General features: G+C 44.2%; 1 protein-coding gene across 1 annotated transcript in view; it reads left to right on the forward strand.

Annotated features, from left to right (window-relative positions):
• Positions 1-17,112, forward strand: part of LOC129834900 (tropomodulin-3-like) — a 49,117-nt gene extending 32,005 nt beyond the window's left edge. The window contains exons 8-9 of the mRNA XM_055900268.1: positions 594-738; positions 13,865-17,112. Coding sequence (XP_055756243.1) covers positions 594-738; positions 13,865-13,896 — 177 coding nt within the window. The 3' untranslated portion in view covers positions 13,897-17,112. The remainder of the gene's footprint in view (positions 1-593; positions 739-13,864) is intronic.
• The last annotated feature ends 388 nt before the right edge of the window (positions 17,113-17,500 follow it).

A 17,500-nucleotide genomic window follows, 5' to 3' on the forward strand; every position in this document is an offset into this window, starting at 1 on the left:
CAACCCTGATACATTGTAGAGATTATTTTACAACCCTGATACATTGTAGAGATTATTTTACAACCCTGATACATTGTAGAGATTATTTTACAACCCTGATACATTGTAGAGATTATTTTACAACCCTGATACATTGTAGAGATTATTTTACAACCCTGATACATTGTAGAGATTATTTTACAACACTGATACATTGTAGAGATTATTTTACAACCCTGATACATTGTAGAGATTATTTTACAACCCTGATACATTGTAGAGATTATTTTACAACCCTGATACATTGTAGAGATTATTTTACAACCCTGATACATTGTAGAGATTATTTTACAACCCTGATACATTGTAGAGATTATTTTACAACCCTGATACATTGTAGAGATTATTTTACAACACTGATACATTGTAGAGATTATTTTACAACACTGATACATTGTAGAGATTATTTTACAACCCTGCACTAAAACACTGATACATTGTAGAGATTATTTTAAACTGTTGGCTGTTGACTTCTCCAGGAGTCAGACCAAGCGGAGTGTGTGTGGTTCTTGACGTGTGTGTGGTTCTTGACGGTTGTGTGTGTGTCTCTACAGAGGCAGCAGCTGGGGACTTCAGTAGAGATGGAGATGGCTAAGATGCTGGAGGACAACAACAGCATAGTGAAGTTTGGCTACCACTTCTGTCAGCAAGGCCCACGGGCTAGAGCTGCTGCTGCTATCACCAAGAACAATGACCTGAGTAAGAACATACACACACACACACACACACACACACACCACTTCTGTCAGCAAGGCCCACGGGCTAGAGCTGCTGCTACTATCACCAAGAACAATGACCTGAGTAAGAACACACACACACACACACACACACACACACACACACACACACACACACACACACACACACACACACACACACACACACACACACACACACACACACACACACACACACACACACACAGGTTAATTTGATGGAATGAAATTGGCATGTGTTTGAAAACATATACTGCAACCTGAATGTTTTACTGCATATTATGAGGCGTGTCATATCTTGCTTCAAAGTAGCCTAGCCAAAATCAGACCATATCTGTGGAGGATTTTTAAACATTTGTATAACTTTCTTTCGTTGTCCAGTAGCCAAAGGCACAATCCTAGTCATATTAGCGACCCGTGATAGTTGTTGATAATCCTAGTCATATTAGCGACCCGTGATAGTTGTTGATAATCCTAGTCATATTAGCAACCCGTGATAGTTGTTGATAATCCTGGTCATATTAGCAACATGTGGTAGTTGTTGATAATCCTAGTCATATTAGCGACCCGTGGTAGTTGTTGATAATCCTAGTCATATTAGCGACCCGTGATAGTTGTTGATAATCCTAGTCATATTAGCGACCCGTGATAGTTGTTGATAATCCTAGTCATATTAGCGACCCGTGATAGTTGTTGATAATCCTAGTCATATTAGCAACCCGTGATAGTCGTTGATAATCCTAGTCATATTAGCAACCCGTGATAGTTGTTGATAATCCTAGTCATATTAGCGACCCGTGGTAGTTGTTGATAATCCTAGTCATATTAGCGACCCGTGATAGTTGTTGATAATCCTGGTCATATTAGCAACATGTGGTAGTTGTTGATAATCCTCAACACGTGATAGTGATTTAGCTGTTCGTTAATCGTCTTGTTGGCTAGTGATTTAGCTGTCCGTTACTCGTCTTGTTGGCTAGTGATTTAGCTGTTCGTTAATCGTCTTGTTGGCTAGTGATTTAGCTGTCCGTTACTCGTCTTGTTGGCTAGTGATTTAGCTGTTTGTTACTCATCTTGTTGGCAAGTGATTTAGCTGTTATTTACTCGTTTTGTTGGCTAGTGATTTAGCTGTTCGTTACTCGTCTTTTTGGCTAGTGATTTAGCTGTTCGTTACTCGTCTTGTTGGCTAGTGATTTAGCTGTTCGTTTCTCGTCTTGTCGGCTAGTGATTTAGCTTTCGTTTCTCGTCTTGTCGGCTAGTGATTTAGCTGTCCGTTACTCGTCTTGTTGGCCAGTGATTTAGCTGTCCGTTACTCGTCTTGTTGGCTAGTGATTTAGCTGTCCGTTACTCGTCTTGTTGGCTAGTGATTTAGCTGTCCGTTTTTCGTCTTGTTGGCTAGTGATTTAGCTGTCCGTTACTCGTCTTGTTGGCTAGTGATTTAGCTGTCCGTTACTCGTCTTGTTGGCTAGTGATTTAGCTGTTCGTTACTCGTCTTGTTGGCTAGTGATTTAGCTGTCCGTTACTCGTCTTGTTGGCTAGTGATTTAGCTGTTCGTTACTCGTCTTGTTGGCTAGTGATTTAGCTGTCCGTTACTCGTCTTGTTGGCTAGTGATTTAGCTGTTCGTTACTCGTCTTGTTGGCTAGTGATTTAGCTGTCCGTTACTCGTCTTGTTGGCTAGTGATTTAGCTGTCCGTTAATCGTCTTGTTGGCTAGTGATTTAGCTGTCCGTTACTCGTCTTGTTGGCTAGTGATTTAGCTGTCCGTTACTCGTCTTGTTGGCTAGTGATTTAGCTGTTCGTTACTCGTCTTGTTGGCTAGTGATTTAGCTGTCCGTTACTCGTCTTGTTGGCTAGTGATTTAGCTGTTCGTTACTCGTCTTGTTGGCTAGTGATTTAGCTGTCCGTTACTCGTCTTGTTGGTTAGTGATTTAGCTGTCCGTTACTCGTCTTGTTGGCTAGTGATGTAGCTGTTCGTTACTCGTCTTGTTGGCTAGTGATTTAGCTGTTCGTTACTCGTCTTGTTGGCTAGTGATTTAGCTGTCCGTTACTCGTCTTGTTGGCTAGTGATTTAGCTGTCCGTTACTCGTCTTGTTGGCTAGTGATTTAGCTGTTCGTTACTCGTCTTGTTGGCAAGTGATTTAGCTGTTCGTTACTCGTTTTGTTGGCTAGTGATTTAGCTGTTCGTTACTCGTCTTTTTGGCTAGTGATTTAGCTGTTCGTTACTCGTCTTGTCGGCTAGTGATTTAGCTGTTAGTTTCTCGTCTTGTCGGCTAGTGATTTAGCTGTTCGTTTCTCGTCTTGTCGGCTAGTGATTTAGCTGTCCGTTACTCGTCTTGTTGGCCAGTGATTTAGCTGTCCGTTACTCGTCTTGTTGGCTAGTGATTTAGCTGTCCGTTACTCGTCTTGTTTGCTAGTGATTTAGCTGTCCGTTTTTCGTCTTGTTGGCTAGTGATTTAGCTGTCCGTTACTCGTCTTGTTGGCTAGTGATTTAGCTGTCCGTTACTCGTCTTGTCGGCTAGTGATTTAGCTGTCCGTTACTCGTCTTGTCGGCTAGTGATTTAGCTGTCCGTTACTCGTCTTGTTGGCTAGTGATTTAGCTGTTCGTTAATCGTCTTGTTGGCTAGTGATTTAGCTGTCCGTTACTCGTCTTGTTGGCTAGTGATTTAGCTGTTCGTTACTCGTCTTGTTGGCTAGTGATTTAGCTGTCCGTTACTCGTCTTGTTGGCTAGTGATTTAGCTGTTCGTTACTCGTCTTGTTGGCTAGTGATTTAGCTGTCCGTTACTCGTCTTGTTGGCTAGTGATTTAGCTGTTCGTTACTCGTCTTGTTGGCTAGTGATTTAGCTGTCCGTTACTCGTCTTGTTGGTTAGTGATTTAGCTGTCCGTTACTCGTCTTGTTGGCTAGTGATGTAGCTGTTCGTTACTCGTCTTGTTGGCTAGTGATTTAGCTGTCCGTTACTCGTCTTGTTGGCTAGTGATTTAGCTGTCCGTTACTCGTCTTGTTGGCTAGTGATTTAGCTGTCCGTTACTCGTCTTGTTGGCTAGTGATTTAGCTGTTCGTTACTCGTCTTGTTGGCAAGTGATTTAGCTGTTCGTTACTCGTTTTGTTGGCTAGTGATTTAGCTGTTCGTTACTCGTCTTTTTGGCTAGTGATTTAGCTGTTCGTTACTCGTCTTGTCGGCTAGTGATTTAGCTGTTAGTTTCTCGTCTTGTCGGCTAGTGATTTAGCTGTTCGTTTCTCGTCTTGTCGGCTAGTGATTTAGCTGTCCGTTACTCGTCTTGTTGGCCAGTGATTTAGCTGTCCGTTACTCGTCTTGTTGGCTAGTGATTTAGCTGTCCGTTACTCGTCTTGTTTGCTAGTGATTTAGCTGTCCGTTTTTCGTCTTGTTGGCTAGTGATTTAGCTGTCCGTTACTCGTCTTGTCGGCTAGTGATTTAGCTGTCCGTTACTCGTCTTGTCGGCTAGTGATTTAGCTGTCCGTTACTCGTCTTGTCGGCTAGTGATTTAGCTGTCCGTTACTCGTCTTGTTGGCTAGTGATTTAGCTGTTCGTTAATCGTCTTGTAGGCTAGTGATTTAGCTGTCCGTTACTCGTCTTGTTGGCTAGTGATTTAGCTGTTCGTTACTCGTCTTGTTGGCTAGTGATTTAGCTGTCCGTTACTCGTCTTGTTGGCTAGTGATTTAGCTGTTCGTTACTCGTCTTGTTGGCTAGTGATTTAGCTGTTCGTTACTCGTCTTGTTGGCTAGTGATTTAGCTGTCCGTTACTCGTCTTGTTGGCTAGTGATTTAGCTGTTCGTTACTCGTCTTGTTGGCTAGTGATTTAGCTGTCCGTTACTCGTCTTGTTGGCTAGTGATTTAGCTGTTCGTTACTCGTCTTGTTGGCTAGTGATTTAGCTGTCCGTTACTCGTCTTGTTGGCTAGTGATTTAGCTGTCCGTTACTCGTCTTGTTGGCTAGTGATTTAGCTGTCCGTTACTCGTCTTGTTGGCTAGTGATTTAGCTGTCCGTTAATCGTCTTGTTGGCTAGTGATTTAGCTGTCCGTTACTCGTCTTGTTGGCTAGTGATTTAGCTGTCCGTTACTCGTCTTGTTGGCTAGTGATTTAGCTGTCCGTTACTCGTCTTGTTGGCTAGTGATTTAGCTGTTCGTTACTCGTCTTGTTGGCTAGTGATTTAGCTGTCCGTTACTCGTCTTGTTGGTTAGTGATTTAGCTGTCCGTTACTCGTCTTGTTGGCTAGTGATGTAGCTGTTCGTTACTCGTCTTGTTGGCTAGTGATTTAGCTGTCCGTTACTCGTCTTGTTGGCTAGTGATTTAGCTGTCCGTTACTCGTCTTGTTGGCTAGTGATTTAGCTGTCCGTTACTCGTCTTGTTGGCTAGTGATTTAGCTGTTCGTTACTCGTCTTGTTGGCAAGTGATTTAGCTGTTCGTTACTCGTTTTGTTGGCTAGTGATTTAGCTGTTCGTTACTCGTCTTTTTGGCTAGTGATTTAGCTGTTCGTTACTCGTCTTGTTGGCTAGTGATTTAGCTGTTAGTTTCTCGTCTTGTCGGCTAGTGATTTAGCTGTTCGTTTCTCGTCTTGTCGGCTAGTGATTTAGCTGTCCGTTACTCGTCTTGTTGGCCAGTGATTTAGCTGTCCGTTACTCGTCTTGTTGGCTAGTGATTTAGCTGTCCTTTACTCGTCTTGTTTGCTAGTGATTTAGCTGTCCGTTTTTCGTCTTGTTGGCTAGTGATTTAGCTGTCCGTTACTCGTCTTGTTGGCTAGTGATTTAGCTGTCCTTTACTCGTCTTGTTTGCTAGTGATTTAGCTGTCCGTTTTTCGTCTTGTTGGCTAGTGATTTAGCTGTCCGTTACTCGTCTTGTTGGCTAGTGATTTAGCTGTCCGTTACTCGTCTTGTCGGCTAGTGATTTAGCTGTCCGTTACTCGTCTTGTCGGCTAGTGATTTAGCTGTCCGTTACTCGTCTTGTCGGCTAGTGATTTAGCTTGTCGTTAATCGTCTTGTCGGCTAGTGATTTAGCTGTCCGTTACTCGTCTTGTTGGCTAGTGATTTAGCTGTTCGTTACTCGTCTTGTTGGCTAGTGATTTAGCTGTCCGTTACTCGTCTTGTTGGCTAGTGATTTAGCTGTTCGTTACTCGTCTTGTTGGCTAGTGATTTAGCTGTCCGTTACTCGTCTTGTTGGCTAGTGATTTAGCTGTTCGTTACTCGTCTTGTTGGCTAGTGATTTAGCTGTCCGTTACTCGTCTTGTTGGCTAGTGATTTAGCTGTCCGTTACTCGTCTTGTTGGCTAGTGATTTAGCTGTTCGTTACTCGTCTTGTTGGCTAGTGATTTAGCTGTCCGTTACTCGTCTTGTTGGCTAGTGATTTAGCTGTTCGTTACTCTTCTTGTTGGCTAGTGATTTAGCTGTCCGTTACTCGTCTTGTTGGTTAGTGATTTAGCTGTCCGTTACTCGTCTTGTTGGCTAGTGATGTAGCTGTTCGTTACTCGTCTTGTTGGCTAGTGATTTAGCTGTTCGTTACTCGTCTTGTTGGCTAGTGATTTAGCTGTCCGTTACTCGTCTTGTTGGCTAGTGATTTAGCTGTTCGTTACTCGTCTTGTTGGCAAGTGATTTAGCTGTTCGTTACTCGTTTTGTTGGCTAGTGATTTAGCTGTTCGTTACTCGTCTTTTTGGCTAGTGATTTAGCTGTTCGTTACTCGTCTTGTCGGCTAGTGATTTAGCTGTTAGTTTCTCGTCTTGTCGGCTAGTGATTTAGCTGTTCGTTTCTCGTCTTGTCGGCTAGTGATTTAGCTGTCCGTTACTCGTCTTGTTGGCCAGTGATTTAGCTGTCCGTTACTCGTCTTGTTGGCTAGTGATTTAGCTGTCCGTCACTCGTCTTGTTTGCTAGTGATTTAGCTGTCCGTTTTTCGTCTTGTTGGCTAGTGATTTAGCTGTCCGTTACTCGTCTTGTTGGCTAGTGATTTAGCTGTCCGTTACTCGTCTTGTCGGCTAGTGATTTAGCTGTCCGTTACTCGTCTTGTCGGCTAGTGATTTAGCTGTCCGTTACTCGTCTTGTTGGCTAGTGATTTAGCTGTCCGTTACTCGTCTTGTTGGCTAGTGATTTAGCTGTCCGTTACCCGTCTTGTTGGCTAGTGATTTAGCTGTCCGTTACTTGTCTTGTTGGCTAGTGATTTAGCTGTTCGTTACTCGTCTTGTTGGCTAGTGATTTAGCTGTCCGTTACTCGTCTTGTTGGCTAGTGATTTAGCTGTTCGTTACTCGTCTTGTTGGCTAGTGATTTAGCTGTCCGTTACTCGTCTTTTTGGCTAGTGATTTAGCTGTCCGTTACTCGTCTTGTCGGCTAGTGATTTAGCTGTTAGTTTCTCGTCTTGTCGGCTAGTGATTTAGCTGTTCGTTTCTCGTCTTGTCGGCTAGTGATTTAGCTGTCCGTTACTCGTCTTGTCGGCTAGTGATTTAGCTGTTCGTTACTCTTCTTGTTGGCTAGTGATTTAGCTGTCCGTTACTCGTCTTGTTGGTTAGTGATTTAGCTGTCCGTTACTCGTCTTGTTGGCTAGTGATGTAGCTGTTCGTTACTCGTCTTGTTGGCTAGTGATTTAGCTGTTCGTTACTCGTCTTGTTGGCTAGTGATTTAGCTGTCCGTTACTCGTCTTGTTGGCTAGTGATTTAGCTGTTCGTTACTCGTCTTGTTGGCAAGTGATTTAGCTGTTCGTTACTCGTTTTGTTGGCTAGTGATTTAGCTGTTCGTTACTCGTCTTTTTGGCTAGTGATTTAGCTGTTCGTTACTCGTCTTGTCGGCTAGTGATTTAGCTGTTAGTTTCTCGTCTTGTCGGCTAGTGATTTAGCTGTTCGTTTCTCGTCTTGTCGGCTAGTGATTTAGCTGTCCGTTACTCGTCTTGTTGGCCAGTGATTTAGCTGTCCGTTACTCGTCTTGTTGGCTAGTGATTTAGCTGTCCGTCACTCGTCTTGTTTGCTAGTGATTTAGCTGTCCGTTTTTCGTCTTGTTGGCTAGTGATTTAGCTGTCCTTTACTCGTCTTGTTGGCAAGTGATTTAGCTGTTCGTTACTCGTTTTGTTGGCTAGTGATTTAGCTGTTCGTTACTGTTCTTTTTGGCTAGTGATTTAGCTGTTCGTTACTCGTCTTGTCGGCTAGTGATTTAGCTGTTAGTTTCTCGTCTTGTCGGCTAGTGATTTAGCTGTCCGTTACTCGTCTTGTTGGCCAGTGATTTAGCTGTCCGTTACTCGTCTTGTTGGCTAGTGATTTAGCTGTCCGTCACTCGTCTTGTTTGCTAGTGATTTAGCTGTCCGTTTTTCGTCTTGTTGGCTAGTGATTTAGCTGTCCGTTACTCGTCTTGTTGGCTAGTGATTTAGCTGTCCGTTACTCGTCTTGTCGGCTAGTGATTTAGCTGTCCGTTACTCGTCTTGTCGGCTAGTGATTTAGCTGTCCGTTACTCGTCTTGTTGGCTAGTGATTTAGCTGTCCGTTACTCGTCTTGTTGGCTAGTGATTTAGCTGTCCGTTACTCGTCTTGTTGACTAGTGATTTAGCTGTCCGTTACTCGTTTTGTTGACTAGTGATTTAGCTGTCCGTTACCCTTCTTGTTGGCTAGTGATTTAGCTGTCCGTTACTCGTCTTGTTGGCTAGTGATTTAGCTGTCCGTTACTCGTCTTGTTGGCTAGTGATTTAGCTGTTCGTTACTTGTCTTGTTGGCTAGTGATTTAGCTGTCCGTTACTCGTCTTGTTGGCTAGTGATTTAGCTGTCCGTTACCCGTCTTGTTGGCTAGTGATTTAGCTGTCCGTTACTCGTCTTGTTGGCTAGTGATTTAGCTGTTCGTTACTCGTCTTGTTGGCTAGTGATTTAGCTGTCCGTTACTCGTCTTGTTGGCTAGTGATTTAGCTGTTCGTTACTCGTCTTGTTGGCTAGTGATTTAGCTGTCCGTTACTCGTCTTTTTGGCTAGTGATTTAGCTGTCCGTTACTCGTCTTGTCGGCTAGTGATTTAGCTGTTAGTTTCTCGTCTTGTCGGCTAGTGATTTAGCTGTTCGTTTCTCGTCTTGTCGGCTAGTGATTTAGCTGTCCGTTACTCGTCTTGTTGGCCAGTGATTTAGCTGTCCGTTACTCGTCTTGTTGGCTAGTGATTTAGCTGTCCGTTACTCGTCTTGTTTGCTAGTGATTTAGCTGTCCGTTTTTCGTCTTGTTGGCTAGTGATTTAGCTGTCCGTTACTCGTCTTGTCGGCTAGTGATTTAGCTGTCCGTTACTCGTCTTGTCGGCTAGTGATTTAGCTGTCCGTTACTCGTCTTGTCGGCTAGTGATTTAGCTGTCCGTTACTCGTCTTGTCGGCTAGTGATTTAGCTGTTCGTTAATCGTCTTGTTGGCTAGTGATTTAGCTGTCCGTTACTCGTCTTGTTGGCTAGTGATTTAGCTGTTCGTTACTCGTCTTGTTGGCTAGTGATTTAGCTGTCCGTTACTCGTCTTGTTGGCTAGTGATTTAGCTGTTCGTTACTCGTCTTGTTGGCTAGTGATTTAGCTGTCCGTTACTCGTCTTGTTGGCTAGTGATTTAGCTGTCCGTTACTCGTCTTGTTGGCTAGTGATTTAGCTGTCCGTTACTCGTCTTGTTGGCTAGTGATTTAGCTGTTCGTTACTCGTCTTGTTGGCTAGTGATTTAGCTGTCCGTTACTCGTCTTGTTGGCTAGTGATTTAGCTGTTCGTTACTCGTCTTGTTGGCTAGTGATTTAGCTGTCCGTTACTCGTCTTGTTGGCTAGTGATTTAGCTGTCCGTTACTCGTCTTGTTGGCTAGTGATTTAGCTGTTCGTTACTCGTCTTGTTGGCTAGTGATTTAGCTGTTCGTTACTCGTCTTGTTGGCTAGTGATTTAGCTGTCCGTTACTCGTCTTGTTGGCTAGTGATTTAGCTGTTCGTTACTCGTCTTGTTGGCTAGTGATTTAGCTGTTCGTTACTCGTCTTTTTGGCTAGTGATTTAGCTGTTCGTTACTCGTCTTGTCGGCTAGTGATTTAGCTGTTCGTTTCTCGTCTTGTCGGCTAGTGATTTAGCTGTCCGTTACTCGTCTTGTTGGCCAGTGATTTAGCTGTCCGTTACTCGTCTTGTTGGCTAGTGATTTAGCTGTCCGTCACTCGTCTTGTTTGCTAGTGATTTAGCTGTCCGTTTTTCGTCTTGTTGGCTAGTGATTTAGCTGTCCGTTACTCGTCTTGTTGGCTAGTGATTTAGCTGTCCGTTACTCGTCTTGTCGGCTAGTGATTTAGCTGTCCGTTACTCGTCTTGTCGGCTAGTGATTTAGCTGTCCGTTACTCGTCTTGTTGGCTAGTGATTTAGCTGTCCGTTACTCGTCTTGTTGGCTAGTGATTTAGCTGTCCGTTACTCGTCTTGTTGACTAGTGATTTAGCTGTCCGTTACTCGTTTTGTTGACTAGTGATTTAGCTGTCCGTTACCCTTCTTGTTGGCTAGTGATTTAGCTGTCCGTTACTCGTCTTGTTGGCTAGTGATTTAGCTGTCCGTTACTCGTCTTGTTGGCTAGTGATTTAGCTGTTCGTTACTTGTCTTGTTGGCTAGTGATTTAGCTGTCCGTTACTCGTCTTGTTGGCTAGTGATTTAGCTGTCCGTTACCCGTCTTGTTGGCTAGTGATTTAGCTGTCCGTTACTTGTCTTGTTGGCTAGTGATTTAGCTGTTCGTTACTCGTCTTGTTGGCTAGTGATTTAGCGGTCCGTTACTCGTCTTGTTGGCTAGTGATTTAGCGGTCCGTTACTCGTCTTGTTGGCTAGTGATTTAGCTGTTCGTTACTCGTCTTGTTGGCTAGTGATTTAGCTGTCCGTTACTCGTCTTTTTGGCTAGTGATTTAGCTGTCCGTTACTCGTCTTGTCGGCTAGTGATTTAGCTGTTAGTTTCTCGTCTTGTCGGCTAGTGATTTAGCTGTTCGTTTCTCGTCTTGTCGGCTAGTGATTTAGCTGTCCGTTACTCGTCTTGTCGGCTAGTGATTTAGCTGTTCGTTACTCTTCTTGTTGGCTAGTGATTTAGCTGTCCGTTACTCGTCTTGTTGGTTAGTGATTTAGCTGTCCGTTACTCGTCTTGTTGGCTAGTGATGTAGCTGTTCGTTACTCGTCTTGTTGGCTAGTGATTTAGCTGTTCGTTACTCGTCTTGTTGGCTAGTGATTTAGCTGTCCGTTACTCGTCTTGTTGGCTAGTGATTTAGCTGTTCGTTACTCGTCTTGTTGGCAAGTGATTTAGCTGTTCGTTACTCGTTTTGTTGGCTAGTGATTTAGCTGTTCGTTACTCGTCTTTTTGGCTAGTGATTTAGCTGTTCGTTACTCGTCTTGTCGGCTAGTGATTTAGCTGTTAGTTTCTCGTCTTGTCGGCTAGTGATTTAGCTGTTCGTTTCTCGTCTTGTCGGCTAGTGATTTAGCTGTCCGTTACTCGTCTTGTTGGCCAGTGATTTAGCTGTCCGTTACTCGTCTTGTTGGCTAGTGATTTAGCTGTCCGTCACTCGTCTTGTTTGCTAGTGATTTAGCTGTCCGTTTTTCGTCTTGTTGGCTAGTGATTTAGCTGTCCGTTACTCGTCTTGTTGGCAAGTGATTTAGCTGTTCGTTACTCGTTTTGTTGGCTAGTGATTTAGCTGTTCGTTACTCGTCTTTTTGGCTAGTGATTTAGCTGTTCGTTACTCGTCTTGTCGGCTAGTGATTTAGCTGTTAGTTTCTCGTCTTGTCGGCTAGTGATTTAGCTGTTCGTTTCTCGTCTTGTCGGCTAGTGATTTAGCTGTCCGTTACTCGTCTTGTTGGCCAGTGATTTAGCTGTCCGTCACTCGTCTTGTTGGCTAGTGATTTAGCTGTCCGTCACTCGTCTTGTTTGCTAGTGATTTAGCTGTCCGTTTTTCGTCTTGTTGGCTAGTGATTTAGCTGTCCGTTACTCGTCTTGTTGGCTAGTGATTTAGCTGTCCGTTACTCGTCTTGTCGGCTAGTGATTTAGCTGTCCGTTACTCGTCTTGTCGGCTAGTGATTTAGCTGTCCGTTACTCGTCTTGTTGGCTAGTGATTTAGCTGTCCGTTACTCGTCTTGTTGGCTAGTGATTTAGCTGTCCGTTACTCGTCTTGTTGACTAGTGATTTAGCTGTCCGTTACTCGTTTTGTTGACTAGTGATTTAGCTGTCCGTTACCCTTCTTGTTGGCTAGTGATTTAGCTGTCCGTTACTCGTCTTGTTGGCTAGTGATTTAGCTGTCCGTTACTCGTCTTGTTGGCTAGTGATTTAGCTGTTCGTTACTTGTCTTGTTGGCTAGTGATTTAGCTGTCCGTTACTCGTCTTGTTGGCTAGTGATTTAGCTGTCCGTTACCCGTCTTGTTGGCTAGTGATTTAGCTGTCCGTTACTTGTCTTGTTGGCTAGTGATTTAGCTGTTCGTTACTCGTCTTGTTGGCTAGTGATTTAGCTGTCCGTTACTCGTCTTGTTGGCTAGTGATTTAGCTGTTCGTTACTCGTCTTGTTGGCTAGTGATTTAGCTGTCCGTTACTCGTCTTTTTGGCTAGTGATTTAGCTGTCCGTTACTCGTCTTGTCGGCTAGTGATTTAGCTGTTAGTTTCTCGTCTTGTCGGCTAGTGATTTAGCTGTTCGTTTCTCGTCTTGTCGGCTAGTGATTTAGCTGTCCGTTACTCGTCTTGTCGGCTAGTGATTTAGCTGTCCGTTACTCGTCTTGTCGGCTAGTGATTTAGCTGTTCGTTACTCGTCTTGTCGGCTAGTGATTTAGCTGTCCGTTACTCGTCTTGTTGGCTAGTGATTTAGCTGTTCGTTACTCGTCTTGTTGGCTAGTGATTTAGCTGTCCGTTACTCGTCTTGTTGGCTAGTGATTTAGCTGTTCGTTACTCGTCTTGTTGGCTAGTGATTTAGCTGTCCGTTACTCGTCTTGTTGGCTAGTGATTTAGCTGTCCGTTACTCGTCTTGTTGGCTAGTGATTTAGCTGTCCGTTACTCGTCTTGTTGGCTAGTGATTTAGCTGTCCGTTAATCGTCTTGTTGGCTAGTGATTTAGCTGTCCGTTACTCGTCTTGTTGGCTAGTGATTTAGCTGTCCGTTACTCGTCTTGTTGGCTAGTGATTTAGCTGTTCGTTACTCGTCTTGTTGGCTAGTGATTTAGCTGTCCGTTACTCGTCTTGTTGGCTAGTGATTTAGCTGTTCGTTACTCGTCTTGTTGGCTAGTGATTTAGCTGTCCGTTACTCGTCTTGTTGGCTAGTGATTTAGCTGTCCGTTACTCGTCTTGTTGACTAGTGATTTAGCTGTCCGTTACTCGTCTTGTTGACTAGTGATTTAGCTGTCCGTTACCCTTCTTGTTGGCTAGTGATTTAGCTGTCCGTTACCCGTCTTGTTGGCTAGTGATTTAGCTGTCCGTTACTCGTCTTGTTGGCTAGTGATTTTGCTGTTCGTTACTTGTCTTGTTGGCTAGTGATTTAGCTGTCCGTTACTCGTCTTGTTGGCTAGTGATTTAGCTGTCCGTTACCCGTCTTGTTGGCTAGTGATTTAGCTGTCCGTTACCCGTCTTGTTGGCTAGTGATTTAGCTGTCCGTTACTTGTCTTGTTGGCTAGTGATTTAGCTGTTCGTTACTCGTCTTGTTGGCTAGTGATTTAGCTGTCCGTTACTCGTCTTGTTGGCTAGTGATTTAGCTGTTCGTTACTCGTCTTGTTGGCTAGTTATTTAGCTGTCCGTTACTCGTCTTGTTGACTAGTGATTTAGCTGTCCGTTACCCGTCTTGTTGGCTAGTGATTTAGCTGTCCGTTACTTGTCTTGTTGGCTAGTGATTTAGCTGTTCGTTACTCGTCTTGTTGGCTAGTGATTTAGCTGTCCGTTACTCGTCTTGTTGGCTGAGGAAAAGAGCATAAGGGTGGTTTGACTCTCCGTTAGCATAAGGCTGGTTTGACTCTCCGTTAGCATAAGGCTAGTTTTTCTCTGACGTGGGCTTGTATGCACTTTAAAATCATAGGGTTGGACTATCTTCTGTCTCTTCTGACCAGCACGGGACTGTTTTAGGATTGTTTGATCACCATGTTGTCTGCTGTGTTTTGGTCAAGATTCTATCTCACTGTACAATTCCTCCTTGTCCTCGTCTCCTTTCCTCTTCCTGTCTTCTCTCCAGTCCGCAAGAGGCGAGTGGAAGGGGACCAGTAAGGGGCGGAGCCTGTCCTGTCTCCCAGCCTGTCCCGTCGTCTCATCTCGCCGTATGGAATAAATTTTCAGCCAATCCCCTGGTCTCATCTCACCGTGGCGTGCGTGTGGACGTTGTGCCAAAACCCGGAGCAAGGCGCCCTCAACCAGACAGGGACTGAGTCCCAAATGGCACCCTTGTTCCCTACGTAGTGTACTACTTTTGACCAGAGCCCTAGGGGCTGTGATCGTGTACTATAGAGAATAGGGTTCCATTTGAGACTCAGCTAACATCATCTATCTGAGAAGAAGATAAATAACTGGAATAACCCTCTCCTCTAGTACCTACATATCTATACATACATGTTGTTATTATTATTATTGTTTATTATACTATTGTTAGAACTACAGCTGTACATCTTATTGTTGAGTTTTTTTCAGTTCATTTCAGGCGCTTTTTTCTTTTCTCTGAATGATTATTGTTATTATTATTTTTTTTACTGTGTTTATAGCAACATGGACAGTACTGTAACCTAACCAAGTAACCATGGGTTTAAACATACTATCCTAACCTCTGACCTCTAACCCCTACAGTGGTATAGGGCCCTGACCTCCAATCTCTTGGTTCTGAAAGCTCTTGGTTCTGATCTGTAGATCGGTGCTTCCTAGACAGTGGGAAGAGAGAGTCAGGACCCACTGGTCACCTCTAGCAGACTGGTTCACCTGGTAGGACTGTCTGTTAACCTCCTGGGTTGGCCTGGTAGGCCTGTCTGTTAACCTCCTGGGGTGGATGTGGTGGGTTGTCCTGGTAGGCCTGTCTGTTAACCTCCTGGGGTGGATGTGGTGGGTTGTCCTGGTAGGACTGTCTGTTAACCTCCTGGGGTGGATGTGGTGGGTTGTCCTGGTAGGGCTGTCTGTTAACCTCCTGGGGTGGATGTGGTGGGTTGTCCTGGTAGGCCTGTCTGTTAACCTCCTGGGGTGGATGTGGTGGGTTGTCCTGGTAGGACTGTCTGTTAACCTCCTGGGGTGGATGTGGTGGGTTGTCCTGGTAGGGCTGTCTGTTAACCTCCTGGGGTGGATGTGGTGGGTTGTCCTGGTAGGCCTGTCTGTTAACCTCCTGGGGTGGATGTGGTGGGTTGTCCTGGTAGGACTGTCTGTTAACCTCCTGGGGTGGATGTGGTGGGTTGTCCTGGTAGGGCTGTCTGTTAACCTCCTGGGGTGGATGTGGTGGGTTGGTGCAGCTGTAGTGAACTCTGAGGAGTGTATGAGAACAGCTGCCTTTCTGGAAAAGTCTCAAGCCCTGAAGAACGTTTATAGATGTCTTAATACTGTCGTAAAGAATTTAAAGTCTTAAAGAATTAAACAAGTCTTACAATTAATAATACGGTGGTTCTCTTTCAATCTCAACAGTTTGTTTTTTTAATCGATTCAGACTCAGATTTAATGGGTTTATTTTATTTCCCTCTTAATGTCGCTGGGAAACGTATGTAGATGTTATTTAACCAAGTAAATATGATGAGGTTTTTAATCCACGATGGTGAAGCGTTGACCTGATCTTCTGCTGTCCTCTGTTATTGGTCTGGCGTGAACGTCAGCTCAACCAATGGGCTTCTCCGATACTGAACCATGCCAAAGACTAATATGCAGCGCTTACATTACGTACTGGACTTGTGAGGAGATACAACTCCATGTCACTATATTCTCTTTAGATGACACATATCCTGTCAGAGAGTAGGCCAGATTAGACAGAACACAACATCTGGGTTCATTACACTTATTATTTTAATTTGACGTGCACAGTGTCGTGTACAATGTCGTCATCGTTTGATGTGCACTGTGTTCCTTCTCTCTGCTGGGCTGTTGTTGCTAACGGTGATGGAACAAGCAAAGATGGCCGTCAGTGGAGCAGTGTCTGTGTGAAGGAATGCCATGGCATTGAGAGAGACGCAGGAGAGAGCTCCACACCACACAGTGGTCTGGAACAGGCTCCTAGCCCTGGCATGCTACTCATTATGGATGAAAGCATGCTGTGTTAAACTCAGCTGGATTCTCCTGAGAACACTAGCCTACTGTAAAACAGACAATATACAGCCTGATGTTGACACTCACCATTTATAGAGAATTACAAACTGGGTGGTTCAAGCCCTGAATGCTGATTGGCTGACAGCTGTGGTATATTAGACCGTATACCACGGGTATGACAAAACATTTATTTTCACTGCTCTAATTACGTTGGTAACCAGTTTATAACAGCAATAAGGCACCTCGGGGGTTTGTGATATATGGCCAATATACCACGGCTAAGGGCTGTGTCCAGGCACTCCGCGTTGTGTCGTGCTTAAGAACAACCCTTAGCCGTGGTATATTGGCCATATACCACACCCCCCCGGGCCTTATTGCTTAATTACAGGCTGGCCTCCTGGACACACATGAATCCTACTCCTAGACCAAAACTGCTGTCTGTGTCCAGGAAACTGGTCCTATGTGTTAATGTACTAATCTGGTGTAGGAAGTCATCATGTTGTGATCATGTGGTTTGTCTGGACCAATACTGTGGTCATGTTTCATTTCTTAATCATATCTGGTGAACCAGACAGTCAGCCAGCCAGCCTTGATTCTGTGGGTGGGATAGAGCGATGTGATTGGTTGACTAAGGTTATTTGGAGTGATGCTGTCTGCTATACTATAATGTCTGAATCCCAAATGGTTCCCTGTTCCTTATATGGTGTACTTCCTGTTGACCAGGGCCCATCGGGTGTAACCCAGGCGATAGTAACCTGGCTCTGTGCTCTGCTCTGTCCCATACTCTGATCTTAATCATGTATATTGTTATAGTTGACCATCTCAAAATGTTTACCCTCACATACATTCCACACCGTCTCTCACACACACACACACACACATTCCACACTGTCACACACACACACACACACACATTCCACACCGTCTCACACACACACACACACACACACACACACACACATTCCACACCGTCACACACACACACACACACATTCCACACCGTCACACATACACACACACACACACACTCCTGTGTGTATCAAGTAAATGTAAAGCCCCTGATGCGGAGGGATTTTTTGTTGTTGTATGATGAAGCTCCATGTCTGGACTGAAGAGAAGAGGAAGTAGGAAGCTGTACTGTTCATATTAACCACCAAGCCTGGTAAAAAAAGCCATGTCAACTATAATACGTCCTCAAACAATAAATGTTTTTACATACGCTGTCCCTCTCTGTTGTCTTCACTTTTGATCCATGTAGTTCACGTGCACTATGTTATAGTTGTACTGAATTGAATTCAGTAACTTTGTAATCTTTGTAATCAATGTCATTGTTCCAAGAAGAGCCATCAGTCTCCACATCATGCATTTATCAGGTCCAAAAACAACGCAGGACATCACACTGGCTGTTCAACAAGTACAGAGTTGTACTGTACTCTATTCAAGTGGAAATGAATCCAGATCACAGTTGTGTGTTTACCTTTTGAACTCACCTTGGGTTCAAAGGGCATTCCCATAGCGATAGTGATACGGGCAGGTCGTTATATACACTGAACAAAAATATAAACGCAACATGAAGTATTTTCAAAGATTTTCTCTGTTACATTTC

This window comes from Salvelinus fontinalis, chromosome 35, assembly GCF_029448725.1.
Source record: "Salvelinus fontinalis isolate EN_2023a chromosome 35, ASM2944872v1, whole genome shotgun sequence".
NCBI lineage: Eukaryota > Metazoa > Chordata > Actinopteri > Salmoniformes > Salmonidae > Salvelinus > Salvelinus fontinalis.